This window comes from Micromys minutus (assembly GCF_963924665.1).
Source record: "Micromys minutus genome assembly, chromosome: 1".
Classification (NCBI taxonomy): Eukaryota; Metazoa; Chordata; class Mammalia; order Rodentia; family Muridae; genus Micromys; species Micromys minutus.
Genome location: NC_137969.1, coordinates 157,861,128 through 157,882,444, shown reverse-complemented (window position 1 = coordinate 157,882,444; position 21,317 = coordinate 157,861,128). Strand labels below are relative to the sequence as shown.

Genomic DNA, 21,317 nt, shown 5'->3' with positions numbered 1-21,317 from the left:
GGGAATGGTGAGAGGCTCCGTCATTTGGCCCTTCTGACTTTTGACCCCTCTGAAGGCTGGATGTGCAGGAGGCTTTTGGGAATGTGCTGGGCTGCTGCTATGCCGTCAACACATCTTCCCCACTCCTGTCTCAGTCGCTCCTCCTGACGGAAATGTTTGCCTGCCATTCAGTGAAAACATGCCCTGGCTCCCTGGCATCTGGCTGTGCATTGCACAGGAGGCTGGGCAATGTCAGAATTGATTTAAGGATTTATTTATTTATTTTATGTACATGAATACACTGTTGCTGTCTTCAGACACACCAGAAGAGGACATTCGATCTCACTACAGATGGTTGTGAGCCACCATGTGGTTGCTGGGAATTGAACTCAGGACCTCTGGAAGAGCAGTCAGTGCTCTTAACCACTGAGCCATCTCTCCAGGCCCTTCTGAATTACATTTAATGATGCCTTATCCTTCATCCATACACCCACGTATGTCTACACCCACACATGTGTATGCATGAATGCATGTACACGTATATACAGTTATACACACATGCATAAAAACCTATCTCTATATTTATCTGCATGTGGTGTATGTGAGTGCATGCATGGGAGGCCGGAAGATGACTACTTTTGGACCCTTTCTCTATCACACTCCACTGTAGCTTTTGAGACAAGTCTCTCAAGGAACCTAGAGCTTGCTGTTGTGGTTAAACTAGGGACAGTGAACGCCATGTGTGTTTGAGCTTTCTTAGCTTGGTAACTATGTAACCCACCCAGCTCTGGTACAGTGTGTTAAACCATGGTCTCTAAAGCTACATTGAAAGACCAGTTGAATCGGTGTTTGTTCCAGACCTCAACCATCCCATTAGTGATTGGAGCAGAGCCATGGTGATTTTGAGCTGTCTGTCTTCTACAGGATGGTCTGGTGAAGACCAACATGGAGAAACTGACCTTCTATGCCCTCTCGGCTCCAGAAAAACTGGATCGAATTGGTGCCTACCTCTCAGAGAGGCTCATCCGAGACGTAGGTCGCCATCGATATGGGTAAGTCACATAGGAAAGGACAAGATGGCTTCTCAGAAATTGCCTTCTATTTTTAGGGTAAGACGGTGTAAATAACATTTCAAGAAAAAGGTATGTTGTTCAATAGACTGAGAAAAACGAGATTGGGACCAAACAGAACAGGGGTCACATGGTCCTCCTGAGGCAGGTAAACTTGAATTGTTCTGTGGAGATTTGGGAAGAGGGCATGCTGGTCCCAAAGTAGTAGCTGTTTGGCATCCATTGAGTTGCTGCCTGTCCACATAGAGGAACGTATACAGCCAGTCCGACTGAGAATGTGGAGTTATTCTCTCCCTTTACTGGCTGAAAAGTGAGATGGAGCAATCTGTGTTCTGAGAAGGTTGGAGTAGTCAGTCCACTAAAAACACTTCAGAGAGGCTGGGAATTAAAGGTCCAGCATGCTAGAACCCTTGGGTTGGATCTCTAACACCCCGAAACCACCGCAATGGAGCACACCTGTCCTAGCACCAGGAGGTAGAGGCCGGAAGATCAAAAGTTTGAGGTCATCCTCAGCATTGTAGCGAGGCTGGGCTCAGAAAGGTGAGGTTCCATCTCAAAACGAAACAAACGTTCACTTTAAAATTTTAAATATCGTGCTGTCGAAAGAGAAACCATCAAAATTTTAAAACTAAACATCAAAGATAAATATCATCAACAGATAAGGCAAAGGATTCAAGGTCACACACTAGTAATATCGAATAAGTGGTCTGGGGAAGTCAGGAGACGGGCAGCTGGGGAAAAGATTACAAAGGGTCCATTGGCGTTCACCAGATGGTCCACGCCCAAACCACTGGACCACCCTATCACATTGACTTTTCCCTAAAAGTAAATATTCAAGCATTAACCAGGAAATGGCAGCAAAAAAGGAGGCATTTTCGTACTTTTTTCTTGGGAAAAAAAAAAGAACAAATTGGTTGAAATTTTCCAATTTCAAAATGAAATATGTGTCTAGATCTTCAAAACCACATCTGCTCTTTGTCCCTTCTGTTCATTGCTTCTCAAGGAACCCCTTAGTGCTCTACCCTTGTCTACAGACATGGTTTTCACAGTGTTTTCTGTTTGTTGGGTTGACTTTGCTTTTGTGAAACAGTCTCAAGTTGCCCAGGTTGTCTTCAAACCTGCGATGTGGCTGAAGACGGCCTCAAATTCTTGATCCTCTTGCCTCCACCTCACAGCTCCTGGAACACAAGTGCGGGCCACAATGCCTGGTGAGCGCTTCTTATAACAATGAAGCACTAGACGTGGCTTAAGCATCTGTCAAAAGTCCAGTAAGCTACGGTTTGTATCATTTGATAAGACGATATTACACAATAGAAATGGTGTTTATAGGGATCCCTATCTAATGATATTAAAAATACAAAAACAGACTATAATGGCCACGTGTGAAGTTTTTAAGGTTCAGTAAAACAAACAAACAATAAGTCCAAATGCCAGTGCATTCAGAGCATTCTTTCTGTGAGCAGCACAGTGGTGGGGGGTGTGCTTGTGTGTTTCATTGTGTTTTTTCCCTGTTTCCTAAACACTGACTGTTGAGCATGAGTTACTTTCACAATGCAAGAGTGGACCATGGAGCTTGCTGCTCTGGGAAGCACAGGTAGTGTGATAATGGGGCAGAGGGCTGAGTACGTGATGGACAGTGTCGTACCGAACCCTGTGGATCCTACTGGAGTCTCCATTCTCCCGGAGGCTGGCTTCCAACTCACTACAGCTACAAATGAGTTTGAACTTCTAAACCCTCTGCTCTCACCTCTCCTGGGCTGGGCTTACAGGGATGCTCCACCTACCAGGATTTTGTGGCTCTAGAGACCAAACCTAGGAAGGACTTCATACGAGCTAGGCCAATGGAGCCATATCCCTAGCCCTGCCCCCTGCCTTTCTCTTGGTTCAGCCTTTGAATCTGTTAGATCAGATGACAACAGGAACTTGTCTTCCCACTGTTTGTCTTCTGTTTGGTTCTCCCAGGCTAATGCCATTACACATGCTCTTCAATTCAAGGACTAGATGCTTCTTTAGAGTCACCTCCGGGCTCCTCAACTTCTGGGGTCTTCTGCCCCCAACCATGTTCTCCACACCCACCACAATTACTATCTAGCCAATACAGGCAGACTGGCTGAACAGTCCTGAGGTTGAGAAATCAAGGGCTATCAGGAATGTTGGGGTGGCGGAGAAGGGTTAGGATCAAATCGAGGCTTTGTGTATACTAGGGAAGTGCTTTACCCCGGATCTGGCAACTCTTAGACCAGGCTACCCCCTGGTATGAAAACAAAATGCAAACTGATCGCTCTCCGTACAGTAAGATTAGGTTGCCACTCATTAAGAGGAGGAGCGTGAATGCCTGGTGCGCAGTGGTTATATAAAGAGCCTTGATGTACTGTAAAGCATATTCAGGCAAGTAAAAATGGCTTTATCCTTGACTGAACCAAAAGCTAATGTGCCAGCATTAAACATTTAATACCGAGTCTGCCCTTGCTCTCTGCAGTGATGTTTCTTATGATTAAAAATGTCCATAGCCAACAGGGTCCCTGGAATCCTTCCTCTGCCTGTGGATCGACAATTCAAAATTGGCATCATCCTGTTAAAAATAGCCCTTGCAGCATCTAGGTATTTAAAGCCCGAGGGAGGGCTTTGATCATAAACATTTGGAGAAACGTCTGTTAGGATCTTCTCTCCTGGCCCTCCTGTGTCTCCCTGCCCAACATGGCTGGCCTCTTCCTTGTCCTGGATGGAGGCCTTAGAAGAGCAACTTTTTCACATCACACAGTGAGAGGAGCTGTGTCTTCTTAGCATGATGCGGTGTCTCTGTGGTTGGTCCTATCGATGTGAACCATGGATATGGGTCCCGTGACAGAGCCACACTCTCATGACCACTGCCTTCCTGTATTGCCACTTTGCCACAGCCATCTGGGTGTCTGTCCCCACAAGGATGCAGCTGTGAGCAGGGAGAGGTGGAGGACGTCAGGACATTGACTACAGTGAGAGGTGATGCACAGAGTAGCAGAAGCCCAGCGTTTCCTATGCTTCTCTCCTTCCCTCCAGGTCAGCCCAACACTGGGCTGCAGCGGAGGGAATGGCAGTGCCGAGACAAGCCTCAGTCCACAGTGAGCACTGAGCATGGACCAGCGTCCCCCCTTCCTCCACGCACCCCACCCCGTGCTTGGAGTTCTCCACAGTCCAGGGATAAGCAGTGAGGATAGAGACCAAAGGGTGGGCTGCTCCAATCTGAGGACTGGCCCAAGCTAATCCAGCATTGTTTCCTAGAAGGGCCTGAAGCTGGTGGGAGGGTAGGTTGACCCCTCAGACCCCTGCTAGATGCATAGGGTCTGCTGCTCTTCCTTAGCTGTGGCTGTTCCCTGCTCCTGGACTCCTAAAAAACTCAGAAAGTTCAGTTCAGGAATGGGCTGACCAAATACACCCAGAATGCCCAGAATAAGAGGCCCTTTGTCCAGGGTTCTGGCTGCCCTTTGAAGGATGATCCAAGTCCAGGATCTATATTTCCTCTCCAACTGGGTGGGGCTCCCAGGCTACCCCTCCCACTCTTCGCCTGGCACTGCAGGCCGTCCCTGGTTTCCCTGGCTACTTCTGACCTGGAGCGAGGTGTCCAGGCAGAGCCAGCCCCTCCAGGGGCTCCACAGAGGGACTTTTAACCAGGCTCCTTGGAACCAGGCACCCTGGATATTTTTGCTCTGTGGTTGTTTATGTGTGTTGGTCCCTGCACCTGAGTTCTCTCATTTGTCATCTTTCAGTGTCCTCCCCTGCTGCCCACAGTCCCTGGTCTATTCTAGCTCACTTGCGTTCTGTCCCCTTCACCTTTGAAAAGCTCATGTGGAATGTTGGAGCTGATGCTTGCTGCAGTAGCCTGCACTACCCTCAGAGCCCAGCTCCATCCTAACCCACTGTGCTCCAAGTATCCAGGCAGGCCAGTTTAACCGTGTCACAGGAAGTCTGTCGACGGTCAGTATCCCCAAAGCATCCGGCGCCCTGAGAGCGAGGTCTGATGGGCAGGACAGGCACTGAGCTCATTCTCTTGGGTCTGAATTCAAGTTCATAATTAAAACCATGACTCTCGGCACTGGAATCAGAGGCGGAGCATCAAGGGCACGTGCATAGGAAACTAAGCTTCTTTATGTTTCCCATTTCTATGCCAACTCTACTGTGATTTTCACTTTTTACCAAAATCTCTAGTCTTGGTCAATAGTCTTTTTTTTTTTTTTTTTTTCTAGTAAAGAATAATTTGAGGTTTGTTTGTTTCTTATCAGGAAATTCTAGATTTCTCTTCCGGACACTGGAAGAGAAAAGGCTGTATGTAGTCTCTGCTCCAGGGTTTGGGAGGCCTTCTACTTTTTCCTCTTGCCTAACCCCACCCACTGCTCCTCCTCCTTTATTCATTTCAACCCTGTTAAAAGTAAGATGTCAGTAGACAAATGTTGGCTTGACCCATAGAAAAACGGGAATTTCTCTTTGTCTACCCTTATTTTATTAGCATGTTTGTGACTTGACCGTATCCAGGTGTCCCTACGTGGAAGACCTGTCCCCTTCTTGTCTGACCTCTCTGGCATGGGTCCAGCTTGGCCGACTTGGATTCTGCGGACTGCCTGGGCTGTAGGTGTCCCTGCTGTACCTGTGCCAGGCTGTGGGGGACAAGATTATGGAGGGTGAGGCAAGGCCATCCCGTGTAGGAGGGATGCCAAGCCAGGGCTTCCACTCAGCAACTGAATTCTAAGAGCCAGTGCTACCTTTGTGTTCCAAAGCCGCCACAGAGAGCTGGGGCTGTAGCTTAGTGACGGTGTGCTCAACAAGTGTGTGCTAAGCCCTGGCTGCCACCCTAGCCCTGCAGAAAAAGAAATGGGGATATTAAAGATGAGTATACACAGAGATCTCTGTTTCCTTAATAATCCTTAATAGCAATTAAATTTAGTAAAATTCAAGGTCTTTAATAGTAGACGGCTCAGCTTAGAGAGATTAAAGAAATCAATTTTATAAAAATAAAAAAGATTCCAAAGTATAGAGGGTTTTTTTAAAAGATTTATTTATTCATGTATTTTACATGAATGTTCTGTCTTCATACCAGAAGAGGGCATCAGATCCCATGACAGATGGTTGTGAGCCATCATGTGGGTTTTGGGAATTGAACTCTGGAAGAGCAGTCAGTGCTCTTAACCTCTGAACCATCTCTCCAGCCCAAGACTTTCTAATCACTATCTTATACGGAAGTTAGTACGAGGGTGTTGAGGAACTGGTGTCTGGTGTCTGTTTTTAAAAACAGATTTAAGGGCTGGATAAATGGCTTAATAGATGAAAACAGTGGATGTTCTTCCAGAGAACCCCAGCTTGATCTCTATCACCCACAGAAATGCTCACAATCATTTGTAATTTCAGTTTCATGGGGATACAATACCCTTGTCTAGCCTTTAAAGGCACCAGGCACACACATGGTGCATAGACACGCATGCAAGCAAACACTCATATATAAAATAAATCTTCAAAAACAAATAGATAGATAAAGGAAGGAAGGAAGGAAGGAAGGAAGGAAGGAAGGAAGGAAGGAAGGAAGAAATGTTTAAAAAAACAAAAACCAGACACCATGGATTCTGCTAATTTATGCATGGATGTACAAAGGTAGCTTGGAGCTCAAGTGGTTTGACTACACAGTTTCTATAGTTGGACAGCTGTCTCAGGAAATACAGTTAGGGCCTGTATGGGGCTAGACAATCTGTCCTAGGCATTCTTTTTATTGACCCCAAAAGTCAAGAATTTATAAATAAATGTCTTATGTTCAAAAGTAGACTTGGTCCGTATTGATAAGGAAGAACTGATCTTCGAGCCCATCCTTTGTTGTGTATAAAGCACATGAACTTGACTGGGAGACCTTAAAAGGTCTCTCTATGTTAAACTGATTGTTCATTCTGGGCTGGAAGGAACCCTTGTTAGGAACACGGCTCAGACAGCGCCAGCCCACAGACGTAGTTCCTTCCCCAGATTCTGCCCCAGCCATGTATGCTACCAGGAGAGAGCAGGACCAGATGAAGCCATGATGCCTCTGTCCTCAGGTACGTGTGCATTGCCATGGAGGCCCTGGACCAGCTGCTCATGGCCTGCCATTGCCAGAGCATCAACCTCTTTGTGGAAAGCTTCCTTAAGATGGTGGCCAAGCTGCTGGAGTCAGAGAAGCCGAACCTGCAGATCCTCGGCACCAACTCAGTAAGTGGCAGACCAGGGGCTGTGGAGTGGGATGGGTTAGAAGGCCTCTGGGTCAAGCTGTTCCTTCCTTGCTCGCTGTCTGACCACCCTAAGCCAGTGGTTCTCAACCTTCCTAACACTGGGACCTTTTAATACAACTCTTCATGTCATGGTGACCCCCAACTATAAAATTATTTTGTTGCAACTTCATAGCTGTAGTTTTGCTACTGTTATGAATCATGATGTAAATATTTGATATGCAGGCTATCTGACATGCAACCCCTGTGTCGAGATTGAGAACTGTTGCCCAATCTATATACTTACTGTCTCTTTGTGTAAGCATTTTGTGTTTTGGATTTCAGTAAAAAATACTATTTATATAAGCATATAAGAAAATAAGTCCTAAAACAAGATTTACTGGAGCTGGCTCAGTCGTTGAGCATGTACTGCTCTTACAGAGGACCTGGGTTTGATTCTCAGTGTCTGTCTTGGGCTGCTCACAGACGTCTCTTACTCTCGGGAGATCCAGCCCTCTCTGGATTCCTCAGACACTCATAGACACAGAACCACACATATGCACTTTTACTTAAATATGATATAATAAGTCTTTTCAAATTAAAATAAAATTCATGGGCCAGGTGTGGTGGCACACACCTTTGACCCTAGTGCTTGGGAGGCAGAGGCAGACCTCTGTGAGTTCAAGGCTAGCCAAGCTACATAGTGAAGCCTACCTCTATAGACAAATAAATGAATAAGGTTCTGCTCTTTAAACTGATCTCTAATTTTTTTCCTTATGAATTATCCTCATAAATAATTTTCAGTGAGTGCTGAAGAAAGAGAAAACAGAACTGGACTTGGGTCGTTCTGAGGAGAGTAGGGGTGCCCAGGGCACTTGTGACTCATCTCTCCAAGGGACACCCTTTGAAAGCTGGTCTCAGTTACGTCCTTCAGAGAAAACACACAGATGAAGGCCACAGAGAAATGGCAAGACTGTGGGGAAACATCAAATGGCTGTGGGTTTAGTTCTGTCCCTTCCTGGCTGGCTGATTTTCATGAGCTTTGGTGTTTCTACCAAAACTTTCAAGTGGGTTGAACTTGGACCCTATGGTGTCCTGGGCTCTGTTGCTGGTTATAGTGTAAGTAAATGGACCATGACGTGTCACGATTTATGAGAGAAGGTACAGTAGGCTTGACCAGAAGTCCCACTATTATGTGTTTAACTAAATATTCTAGAATGCTCCGACTGCTTTCTTTAATCTCTTGCCCTTTGTCTTAGTTCCCCCCTTAGGTCATACTTTAAGCTCAAGTTTATGTGCAACTATTTTATGTCTTTAGTAAGTGTATGTGTTCGGGCACAGACATTCCAAAGTGAGCATGTGGAAGTCAGAGGACAGCTCACAAAAATTAGTTCTCTTCTTAACACCTTGTTGGTCCCAGGGATTGAACTTGGGTCATCAGGTTTGGTAGCAAGCCCTGGACTTACTGAGCCATCTTGTTCTGAATTTTTAATCACACAGGTCATGAATTTTCTTTTCTCCTGTCCTACAGAAGAGTTGCTTTAACAGAAGAAAGTCCTCTAAATGTCCTTTGCAGGACCCGATGTGACACAGGCCCCGACGTGACAGCCCTTCCCTTTTCCCTTTGCATCAGCTGCCTTTGACAAATTACATACACGGCTGCAAAGGGCGAAGCCCTTTGTCATGTTGCCCCGGCAACAGCTTCACAGACTGCTTTAGTTGTCTTGTTTAAGATATCTACAGTCTGGGAAAGAGCATCTGCATGGAAAATAAACTAGACGCCCTGGATCTGTGGAGGCCACCACCTTGTTTTGGCAGCTCTTGTTTTTCTCAGTGCAAATCCTAGCTTAGGACAGGTATTCCTCCGAATTCCGTGCCCCTGTGATTCGTCACCTCTGCCGAATGAAACGGTGGTTGTGCCATGACCATGAAGATGAGCAGGGTTGGCAACCCTAAGTGAGTTCAGTCCAAAGTGTAGTGGGATGGGATTCCTACTTGGAGGCAGTCTGTCTGTCCTAGCACTGTCCTTCATCTGGATGCTGTGCCCAGCTGCCAAGTCCAGGACCCTCAGAAGAGCCCTGCTGCACATTCTAGAATGGATGGGACCCTGGTGCTCACCTTGCTCTGCCTTTGGCTAGTTAGCCCAGGAGTGTCACCATGGTCTTCATGGAGATGCTAAGGAGCCTGAGGAAGGAAAGGAGAGATTCTGGGTCTTTTCCCCAGCTTCCAACTCCTTTTAACTGTGTTACAGGTGCCAAATCACTTTTAGCTTAGATGAGGTTTTGCTGCCAGAAGAAAGAGAACCATGTGCACCTCTAGCCACAGCACTCAGGGGGCCATGGGAAGAGGATATTGAGTTGAGACCAGCCTAGGCTACATAGACCTTATCCCAAGACAAAATGGAACAACAGCCCCCCCCCCAAAAAAAAAAGTAAGGAGAAGGGAACAGACAGTATAAAAGTCAAAACAGCAATGGCTGTGAGAGCCTTCCTGTAGTTTGGATGGTCTTAGAGGAGCAGAGTTACTTCCTACTTCTCCTCTGGGGGTAGAGGCATCGAAAAGACCTGCAGCCCCAAAGCTTCAAGAGCAATGAGGTCCTGCCTCTGCTCCCAAAACCTTCTCGTGTCCTGTTCTTGACCATGGAAAGTTACTCAGGGCCACAGCCCTCTGTAGAAGAGGGAAAAGCTGACTCTGCTTGGAGACACTTTGTTGGTGCCAAAGTGTGCGCAGCCAGGCTTTGTTAGGCCCTGGGGGAGCTGTTTGTACAGTCACTGTTTGGAGTAGGTTTCCTCTTTGTTTACCAAGCTCTTAATCACCCCCGGTTTTCTGCACATCTGTGAGAGGCATTGTGCAGGCTGGCAATCTGCTCCAGTGAGCTTGGTGCCCTGTGTTACAAAGAAAGAGCTGGAACTTTGAACTTGAAAGGATGGCCCTAGCGGAGCTCCTGGCCTTTGAAATGTCCTGTGTTCAGAGTTGTCAGTTTGTTGTCATAGAAACCTTCACCATTGCTTTATTGGGGGTGGGAGGGGAGAGGAGAGAGGAAAAGAAAAAAAAAATTTTCAACTTCAAATTATTTTCTTTCATGACTTCATATAGTAAGTAACAATCATTTGAATAAAAAGTCAGGAGTGGGGCTGAAGAGATGGCTCAGTGGTTAGGAGAACTGGTTGTCCTTCCAGAAGATCTAGATTCAATCCTCAGAACCCACATTAGGATGCCCACAACCACTTATAACTTCAGCTCCAGGGGGTCTGATGCCCTCTCCTGGCCTCTTCGGGCACCTGCATTCATGGGAATATTCCACACTCAGGCACATGCATACACATAATAAAAATAATTCTTTTTTTAAAAAGGTGACAGGCAAGGCCTCTGGTCATTGTGGTCATAACACATACGAGGCAAGTACTTATTAACCCCATTTTATAGTTGGGACAATTGAGGCCAAGGGAGCTTAAGTAACTTGTTCCAAGTCATCCTATTGATAATCAGAGGAGTTGGGATTCAGATGTATAGGTGGACTCCAAACCAGTCCTCAAAACACTAATGTAAGAGATACAGGTAGTACCAGGAACAATGGTACATGCTTTTATCCCCACCACTCAGAAGTTGGAGGAAGGAGAATCATTAATTTCAAGCTATCCTGAGCTGCAAACCAAGACTTTGTTTTTTGGGTTTTGTTTTGTAAGCCAAACACACACACACACACACACACACACACACACACACACACACACACCACAGAAAGCTAGGCACGTAGGCTAGCCTTAGAGCACTTGTTGGTATGCATAAGGACCAGAGTTTCCCAGCACTATAAAAAGCATAGAAGGAATAAAGACCGACTTTGAGGTTCTGGTGTGGTTTGAATGGAGTATGGGTATTCTCTATTTTGATTGACAGGCTTGGATTGGGTAAGCCATTGCTCACTTATACATGTTCTTTCCCATAATGCATCTGAGTTCAATGATATGCATGCTTAATTATACAGTCTTAAAATAGTAAAGAGGGGTCTTGCCCTAAATGTTTACTTAAGGACAGTTTTGCTTTATTGTACATTTACCCAAAACTAATCTAGGAACCACGGACCCTAATTCCATGAAAACGGGACATTATCAGGAGGATGCTAAAAGAAATCATTATTTCCTTTGTTTAAAGCACATATACATAAAGCTAGAAACAGGTCCTTATTGCTAGGTACATTTTTTTAAAGAGACTCTGTGTGTAGCCCAAGCCAAGGGGAGTCCCAGGTTGCTAAGCTATTCCTTATGCTTGCCTCAAGAGAGTAAAGACTCAGCTTCTCCTGTGCTCCATGACAAAAACAAGAATGAAATAGGCAGAACTCTGTCTACTCTTCTAAACTCTAGGTCAAGCCAGCATTTTAAAAGGTACACTCCTTAATCCCAGCAGTTGGAAGGTAGAGGCAGGCCAGCTTGATCTACATAATGAGTTCCAAGCCAGCCAGCACTACATGTGAGACCCTGTCTCAAAGAAGAGGTAGAAGAGGTTTCAGTGGCCTTGGATTGTGAGGAGCTAGCCTGGGAACATCCTGTTGGTGCTTTAAGAACCTAAGCATTCTTTGCAGCCTTCTCAAAAACAGAACTTTATCTGAACTGTGCTTCAGCCAAGGCAGTGGTCACACCTTGGGGGCTTAGGAAGGCCACATAGCAAGAATCTGCTTCACCATTACTTTTGGAACTTCTGAGCTTGGGGGAGTCAGTTATTTTACAGTGACATGGATTTGTCCCATACCTCACTGCACAACCACATCAATAATGCAAGTAATGCCATTTTCACTTAGTGCTAACAAAGCTAACTCATGTACATATGTTTAAGTTTTAGCTTTAGCTTGGAAAGAGAGATCTCCTTACCCACTTTATGTGTTGAACAACTGTAAATCAGCGGAAAACAATGGCCTATTTATCGTTTGCATTAATTACTTCTGTGTCACTGTAACAAAATATCAGTCATAAAGAGTTAAGGGAGGAGGTCTGCTTGCATGTGGTTTCGGAGGTTTTGTGCATCCTGGTGGGCATGGCGTGGTAAACAGCTCATTCTCTGCCAGAGCAGAGAGTAGTAGGTGGCCAACCACAAGCAGAGGTTCAGTATCATCCCCTCTTCCACTGAGGCTCAGGAACTATCTCAGAAGAGGGAGCAGAAAGATTGTTAGAGACATAGATAGGGAAAGCCAGAACAAAACAGGACTGAAGGGCTCCTCCAGTTCCAGCATGTATAGTTGTCTACTCAAGACCTGTACAAGATCAAACCAGTCTACAGTCCAGCAGGGAGGGGAGAGAGGCATAAAGAGCCCCAACTCTCGATAAAGAACTTTTGTTAGTTGGCTTTTGTTAGTTGGTGGCTTCTGGGAGAAGAGTCAGTTTTGGGAGTTTGTTTCTTTGTTTTTTAATGGTGTGGTGTCCTGGTAAGTTGACCATGGTCTAGTGGATGTTCCCACACCCATGAGCATGTGAACAGCACTATTCAAACTCAGTGAGGTTTAAAAAAGAAAGGGGACGTGTTGGGACGGGGTGGGGGCATGGAAAGCAGACGGGAGAATCAGGGAAGGTGATGGGGCGGAATAGAAATACTGTTTGCATGTATGAAATTCTAAAAGAATCAATAAATTTAAAACTATAATAAATAATGAGATTCAAGGATGTTGTTAATTTGCACTTAGGGTAAAGTTAACTTTTAAGTAGTTTAGACACAGTTTGACAATTAATACCAAATATGATGAAAGTATATCAACTATATACTTTGAGAAAGAATGTGAGGGGTGTTTGTTGTTGTTTTGATTTTTTGGACAGGGTTTTTCTGTATGTAGTCCTGGAACTCACTCTGTAGACCAGGCTGACCTTGAACTCAGAGATCCACTTTCCTCTGCCTCCTGAGCATTGGAATTAAAGGTGTGTGCCCCCACTGCCTGGCTTGAATGTGTATATTTTTTTAAACCGTCTAATATTTAGGAAACTATAAAATGCATTGTAAATCTAAGCTCTCTTTTTGAGGTGGGGTCTTATATAGTCTCAAACTTGCTCTATAGACTTCTGATCCTCCTGCCTCTACCTCCTGAGTGCTGGGATTACACACTCAGTTTATCCGGTTCTGGGGGTGGAGCCCAGGGCTTATGCATGCTAAGTAAGCACTCTGTCCTCTGAGCTGTATCTCTAACCCATTAATCTAATCTTCTTGTAGGGCTGTTTGGGGATGCTAGCATTTATGTCATCAAGCAAAATAAATTATATTAGTTTTTTTAGCAGTTTATTTTGTATGTAATGCTTGCTTCTCTGGGGGACTTAATTGAAACGAATTCCCTCTTTAGAGCTGGAAACAGTACAGCGCAGTACAACCCAGCAGCTGAGAATGCTGCTAAAGAGGAGAGCTAAAGCCAGGCACAGAGGCAAACACCTGGGACTGGGAGGTAAGGGGAGGAGGATCAAGTTCAAGGCCAACATCTGCCACATGAAACCCTGTCTTGCAGAGAAAGAGATAGGGAGGGAGACTACCAAAATGTCCAATTTAAACACTCAAAACTCCAGCCGTGGGCTGGAGAGGTGGCTCAGTGGTTAAGAGCACAGACTGATCTTCCAGAGGTCCTGAGTTCAATCCCCAGCAACCACATGGTGACTCACAACCATCTGTAATGGGGTCTGATGCCCTCTTCTGGTGTGTCCGAAGATAGCCACAGTGTGCTCATGTACATGTTCAGAGTTGCTCTCCTGTTTCAGAACTCAGTCAAGCAGGTGCTCCCTGCTTTGACCGGCTCTCCCTCAAGTCCCAGCATGTGTTAGCTGCTCCCCAGATGCCCGGGTCTGTGGCTTTTCTGTGGCAGGTGCTTGGGACACTCAGAACCAAGGGGCAGCTCAACTGCCTCTCACGCACTCCCTCTGTCCAACAGTTTGTGAAGTTCGCCAACATCGAAGAAGACACCCCCTCCTATCATCGAAGCTATGACTTCTTTGTGTCCCGGTTCAGTGAGATGTGCCATTCAAGCCAGGATGACTTGGAAATCAAGACTAAGTGAGTACCAGGAGTCCAGGGGCTGCTGCTGCCAGGGTGGGTGTCTGCCACTCAGAATGGGGCTCCCAGCAGATGATTCTGAAGGGAAAAATGGGGGGTGGGGCAGAAAACAGGGCAAAATACAAGGTAATGAAGTGAACTTGAGGGCCAAAAACAAAACTCACAAGTATGTGTGCACACAAAAACCCACCACTCACTCCCCGGTTTAAAACATGCATTTGAACACCTCAGAAGCAACCTGCTCCCCAATATCTATACCCATCAATACAACCCAAGTCCTCACAGTGGCTCCTCCTCACTCATCCTCTGGGTTCTCCACTCCCTCTCCTTCAGCCATGCCTCCAAGGACACACAGGACATTCCTGCCCCAGAACTTCATGCAGCCCCCCCCCCCATCTCATTCCTTGATGCTTCCCCTCGGCCATGGCTTTGCTCTCATTGGTGAAGCCTGCCTAGCTGCCCCCGCACCCACTCCTTTCCCTCTGCTCCTCCCCCCATACTGTGAATTCTCATTCCCTTCTTATGTCTCTGATCCCTGTCTGTCCCCACTACAGGACAAGGATCATGTTATTTATGAATGTATCCCAACCAGCTCAAAACCCACAATGAAGATCAGGTGGAGGAGCCTTTGGGAGCACTCAAGTCTCTAGATCCTGAACTGAGCTCCTCTCCTGGCTGTAGAGATGCTCGGGGTGTGGACCTGACTCAGCCTCTTTCCTTACAGAATCCGGATGTCAGGCATCAAAGGCCTCCAAGGGGTCGTGAGGAAGACGGTGAATGATGAGCTGCAGGCCAACATCTGGGACCCACAGCACATGGACAAGATCGTCCCGTCGCTGCTTTTCAATCTGCAGCACGTGGAAGAGGCAGAGAGGTGAGTGGGGGTGGGGCTCAATTCCTGGAGCACCGCCCTCGCACCCAGGCTCCTCGAACACACCTAGCTTGGGCAGGGAGGTAAAAAGCAGCCAGAAGGCTAGGAATAGCTGGCTTTGGTCTGTCTTCTGCCAGCTTCTGAGCCCCTTCAGTTCTCAAACAAGAAAGCAAGAGCGGCATGGCTCAGTGCTGCCTGAGTATACAGGTATACTGGTCAGCACACAAGGGCCCCGAGAGGCAGATGGCGCCAGCTAAGGAGGCTTAAAATGCCTTCTAGGGTTCTAAATGCTAAATCCTCTCCCTTGGACCTTCCCCATCTCTCTTCATGATGCCGTTTCAGACCTTAAAACGTGACTGTTTGACCAGCCACAGCCACTCAAGGATTGACACTGGATTTTAATCTTAGAGCCTCCAAAACATCAGACTCATCCGGTCCCCTGACCTTACTTTTCCCGGTAGAGTGGGATGGAGAGAAAGGTTCCTGTTGCCGTCCTACCCCGCTTGCTTTTGCTTAAATGCTCAGTAAAACATGCAGTTGGGTCTGGGCTGTTAAACTAGCAGAAAAAAGTAAGTGTGCCCCCTGGTGGCTATTTCTGATATAACAGCTCACTGATCTGAGGCTTATATTTCTGATATAACAGAAGGGGAGTTCTGTTCAGAGAAGGTTCACTCTGTGATTTGCGTACCATGAAGTCATACCCTAGCCAATCACCATACCTTTATGCCTCTCTTTCATCCTCATCTGCTTCTCTTTCCTCCTTTCTGTTCTCACTCCCCTCTTTCTGAACCTTTAGATATATATAGACCCTTGAGGTCTGCAGGGCTCCACCCCCCAGAGGCAATCCATGAAGTATTTCTCCAGAAGCAACTCTGTTGTCTCCCCCAGTCTCCTACTCCCAGATCCCTTACCCTGGTTAACTGCTGACAGCCAAGGCTGCTCTATGACCTGGTGTACTTTATTTTCAATTCCTGCTTGTACTGAAACAGAAACCTGGGGTTATACAACCCTGGCTCCAAGCTTTGAAGCCCACCCTTTATCCACATGGCTCTGTATCCACAGCCGGTCTCCCTCGCCCCTCCAAGCACCAGAGAAGGAAAAGGAGAACCCAGCAGAGCTGGCTGAGAGGTGTCTGAGAGAGCTGCTGGGCCGGGCAGCCTTCGGCAATATCAAGAACGCCATCAAGCCTGTTCTTATGTGAGTTGAGAGTTCCTCCCCAGCTGGGAAATGCTCTACTCCCTGACGACTGTTTCAGGTCTCTCCTTGTCAACTACCCCAGTCTTCTCTGTCTGCCAATGCAGGGAGACGGCCTTGCTGACATGCCACGGCCAAGTCAGTCCCTTTCTGGTTCATACAGCTAGGTTACCACACAGTGGCCACCTGTAGTTTGTGCTGATTAAGAGGAAGGTACCAAAAACTGTACGAAGGTGCCAACTTTATTGCTTGTGTCAAGCTCTAGAGCCTGTACTATAAACCCTTCCTTGATTGGGAACTGCCAGGGGCTCTCGGTATCACTGTCCCTCCCTTCATCTCTACTCCCTACCTCACTCTGAGTTTCCTGGTCACCCTTCTCCTCCTGTTTTCTCCCTCACAGCCACCTGGATAACCATTCTCTTTGGGAACCCAAGGTGTTCGCCACCCGTTGCTTTAAAATCATCATGTACTCAATTCAGGTATGGTAGCTTCCCAGCTCCAGCTTGCCCCTCCCGCCCCCCATTTGCAAGGGCATCTCATGGCTCTGGACCATGCACAAAGCAGAAAGCCAGGTGTCCTCTGACTTCTCCCAGAGTCCCCCCAGCTGTCACAGATCTGTATCATCTGGCTGGGAAGGAATTGCAAGGGGCTCCCTGTTTAATGTTTGTTTAGTACATCCTAGGCCAACATTTTTCTGAGATGCAAAGGAAAATAATTTCTAGAGAAAATTAACTCGTAAAAAGACAAACAGCCTGCCTTCGCCGAGCGTCCCGATTACTGCGGGCTTACTTTCCTTCTGGCCCGCCTCTCAGCAGCACTGTTATCTAGACAGATCCTGAATTGGCACTGGGCTCCTAGCCACACTTTGAGCATTACTGAGATGAACCACGTGGCCTCTCATGGGCCTTGCCAGTAAGGCCTGGGGACAGGGAGGAATGAAAGACAATATTTTGAAACGGATTGCTGGTCGTCTTTGAAGTAAAAAGAATTAGGGAAAATGTGCAAACGCAGATTCCCTGGGATTTGGCTCCGTGTATGTGGGCTGGGGGTTATGGGGGGGGGCGGTTGCTGCAAGAAAGAGAGCAAGGTCTGACTAACACCTGCCCTGTCCACTGGCTGTGGGATGTCATTCTGGCTCACCCTCAGCCTCTGGGTGCCGGCAGAGGGCTACCGAGCCTTTGGGGTAGTTGTTTGGGGACCAGCACATCTTCCTCCCCCACAGCCGCAGCACTCCCACCTGGTTATCCAGCAGCTTCTGAGCCACCTGGACGCCAACAGCCGCAGCGCGGCGACTGTGCGCGCCGGCATCGTGGAAGTCCTATCGGAAGCTGCAGTTATCGCGGCCACCGGCTCTGTCGGTAAGGGGGTCCGAAGCAAAAGACGAGGGGCGTGGGGCGGGGTGTGTGCAGGCGTTGGGAGAGTAGGAGGGATTCCTGTCATGATTTGTGGGTCCCTCCCCCTTGGCGCCCAGGGCCCACGGTACTGGAGATGTTCAACACCCTGCTGCGGCAGCTGCGGCTCAGCATTGACTACGCGCTAACCGGGAGCTACGACGGCGCTGTGAGCCTGGGCACCAAGATCATCAAGGAGCATGAGGAGCGCATGTTCCAGGAGGCGGTCATCAAAACCATTGGTGGGGAAGGGCGTGGGGCTGGGAGGAGCTACTGAGGCTTGGGGACGGGCTCCAAGGGAGGAGTTGTCAATGATCTGGAGGCGGGGCTAAGAAAGCAGAGCCTATGAATGCAAGGTCTAGGACCCGGTAGTGGAGATAGATCTGGGTGAGGCTTGGAAAGGGGCAGGAGTCTGGGAAAGGAACTTAGTAAGGGGAGAGACCCTGTGAGGCTTGGAGAAGGGAGGGTCTTGGAGGGAGGGGCCTGATGAGACTTCAAAAGGAATAAGGCTGTGGGAAGAGGTTGCCAGGGATCCAGGGCGCCGCCTGAGACAGGCAGGGCCTGTGGAATAAGACTGGGGCTGTGCTGAAAGTAGAGACCCTGGCAAAGCCTGGAGAGGGAAGAGCTTAGGGGAGGAGTTAGGCTGGGGCCTAGGAAAAGCAGTTAGAAGAGGAAGGGATCTTGGGAGGATCAGGTAGAACCGGGGCTGGATAGAGAGAGGACCAGGCCTCCGCCATAGCATCTGCTAAACGATTGTCTAGCGCTGTTTTATTTAGGGAGCATGGGGGGTGGGGGGATAGAGGCCAGTTTATGACACATGCCTGGCTGGCCCTGAGCAAAGGCACCCGATCAGTCTGGGTTTCTCAGCCAGGCTTTCCTGCAAAGGCAGACATCCCGTGTCCTCGTCCTCATCTGGCATGCCTAGTGCTTCCACGGTGGGGCCACTGGAGGGAAGGTGGGGACTGAGGGAAAAACGATGAAAGAAAGAAAGCAATAGAGACTATTTGTGCCCTGGATGTAGAGAAATATATAACCACAAGTACCAGGGACTCCTCCCTCTCACCGAGAGTCAGGACAGGAGCAATAAAACCGTTGAGCTGCCCTGCCCCGGGCCCTATCCCCAGTAAAGGAACCCGGATGGCGGTAACAAGGGAAGGGCTGGCATCTGGAAGAGCCCTCTGGAGTCCTTTCCCCTGGAGGCAGTGTCACAGCCGCCTGGGCAGATCTCTCTGGGCCTATGCCCCTGGGCACCAGGGAGCCTCACTCTATCCATTCCAGTGATATATGCGGAACCTGGGGAAGCCTCTCATGCTCTGTCCTCTGCCTCCAGGCTCCTTCGCCAGCACACTGCCGACCTACCAGCGCTCGGAGGTGATCCTCTTCATCATGAGCAAAGTCCCTCTGCCTTCCCTGCATCACCCGATAGAGACGGGACGGACCGGGTTAGTTCACTGCTTTCTCCCAGCCTACCCTCTCTGGCTTCTGTGGCTCTGCTCTTTCTTCTCTCTCGGCTCAAAAAAACTCCTCAGCAGAGGGGTCATAGGTCCCATGGCAATTCAGGCTCCCTCCCACCCACCCGCCATGTTAGAGAAGTCATGGGTCCCCCATCAAGCCTCCTGGTGGGAAAACTGGTGAAGAAGCGGGGGAGGGGCACTCTATTGCTATCGTGCTGACAATGTGTTTCTGACCTACAGGGAGAACAGGAACCGCCTGACCCAGATTATGTTGCTGAAGTCTCTCCTTCAGGTGAGCCCCCCTAACCTGTCCCTGCTCTGCCTCTGTGGGACACAGCTTCTTTCAGGGAACCAAGGCAGTTACGTTCCGTGCTGCACAGATATGCCCAGCTACTAAAGGGGTAAGTAAAAGGCTGAAACCCAACCCAAGCCCCATTAGGTTGTTCAGAGCAAGGTGGAAACTTAATGCTTCTCTTTGTTAGTGGTGATTCTGGGTGCCCATTGGTAGCCTTGTCACTAAAACCTTGAGGTAACTCCCCCCATCTCTGCCTACCTCGCGCCCTTCACCAGGCCCTGTGCCTCTGTTTCCCCCATTTCTCCCACCTTCTAGCCACCACTACCTCCATCCTCCATGTTCCTATATGTCCTGATGCATCTCAGCTTTCTGATTGTTCTAGTTTCTGTTGTTCCCAAGCACCATTCCCATGCCCAGCTGGTTAAATGTGCGGTTTCCCTAGGGAGCGTGAGTGGTCAGCTACAGTGAGATTCTGACGTGTATATGTGATTTATTTAGGAGACAGCCCCCCAATCCCCTTTGCTGGCCTTGGATCTTAGCCTAAGCTGGCATCAAACTCATGATCCTCCTTCCTGCCTTAACCTACCTCAACAACGCATGCACTACCATGCTCAGTGTTGAAATTTGCTTCTGTAACAAGCTCTGGGCCCCAGCCTAGACTTCGAACATCTCACAACCAGGTTATTGTCTCTAGTGTTTTCCTATGTCCACCTTCAACCACCATAAACACCGGGAGAACTTTCTGGCAATGCTGTTTCCTATGTTGTTCCTTATTTCAGAGACGATCTCAGTTTCTAATGCGAACCTCTAAAGTTTGTACTTTTTAGAGCAAAATTCCTAGGTCTTGATAGACCAACCAGTGGTTCTCAATCTGTGGGTCCTGAACCCATGGGGTCATTAAAGGTCCTTGTCACAGGAGTTGTCTGAGACCATCTGGAAATACATATTTATATTATGATTCATTACACTATCAAAATTACAGTTATGAAATAGCAACAAAAAATAATTTTATGTTTGGGGGTCACCACAGCATGAGGAGCTGTACTAAAGGGTCGCAGCATCAAAAGGCTGAGAAGCACTGAACTCATTATTCTGAGCCCCCCACTCATGCAAGCCTTCCCTTCCCTCTTCTGTCCTCAGTCTTCTCTTGTGTTTGCTTGTTGGCTGCTTTGCTTTGGGGGTTGAAGCCAGCTCCTCATGCATGATAAGCAAATGCCCCGCCACTGAGTGTACTCCAGCCCCACTCGGTCCTTCTGCAAAGTCCTTTGTTCTTCTGCTTCCCGGATCTAGTTGTCTGACTTCTCCTTGGTCTCTGTGATCCTGCAGTTTTGCTGAGTTGACCCTTTGTACCCAGTGTTGTATGGCGACAGTCTGGGGAACACTCATATCCCCCCCTCAGAGAACACTTGATGTTCTTGGGCTGGGCTGGGCTAGGTTGGCATCATGGATGCCTTCAGAGGTACCAGTCTGCAGAATGACTTAACAGGAAATACGCCTTGTGACCTGAGCATGTGGCATCATGTGTGATGTATCTGTTTATGCAGACTGATTTGGGCTAGAAGGTCCCATTATCACAGGGCTGTGACAAGTATGTGAGCAGAGTCTGCCAGGCAGCTGTGACTTCCTCTGCCCTCTAGTTCTTATGACTTCTAGTCTTAACAAAGCATTGTGGGCGTTCAGTTGTTCCCTGACTCTTGCCTTTCTCTGTCCCCATCCTTTTACTCACTTTTAACACTTACTGTCCCTTGTGTGCTGTCCCCATACACCTACATGTCAACTGAGGTAGACGGTCCAGGTGGACCCTCAGGGCCCATGAGAGGACAGGATGTCGGCTCTATACAGAGGATGAACACTT

At 47.9% G+C, this 21,317-nt stretch overlaps 1 protein-coding gene across 1 annotated transcript in view; it reads left to right on the top strand.

Moving 5' to 3' along the window:
• The first annotated feature begins 907 nt into the window (after positions 1-907).
• Positions 908-21,317, top strand: part of EFR3B (EFR3 homolog B) — a 35,231-nt gene continuing 14,821 nt past the window's right edge. Inside the window, exons 1-10 of the mRNA XM_080924302.1 lie at positions 908-1,031; positions 7,097-7,247; positions 14,136-14,257; positions 14,982-15,131; positions 16,191-16,325; positions 16,723-16,801; positions 17,545-17,680; positions 17,794-17,955; positions 19,044-19,155; positions 19,408-19,459. Coding sequence (XP_080780428.1) covers positions 925-1,031; positions 7,097-7,247; positions 14,136-14,257; positions 14,982-15,131; positions 16,191-16,325; positions 16,723-16,801; positions 17,545-17,680; positions 17,794-17,955; positions 19,044-19,155; positions 19,408-19,459 — 1,206 coding nt within the window. The 5' untranslated portion in view covers positions 908-924. The remainder of the gene's footprint in view (positions 1,032-7,096; positions 7,248-14,135; positions 14,258-14,981; positions 15,132-16,190; positions 16,326-16,722; positions 16,802-17,544; positions 17,681-17,793; positions 17,956-19,043; positions 19,156-19,407; positions 19,460-21,317) is intronic.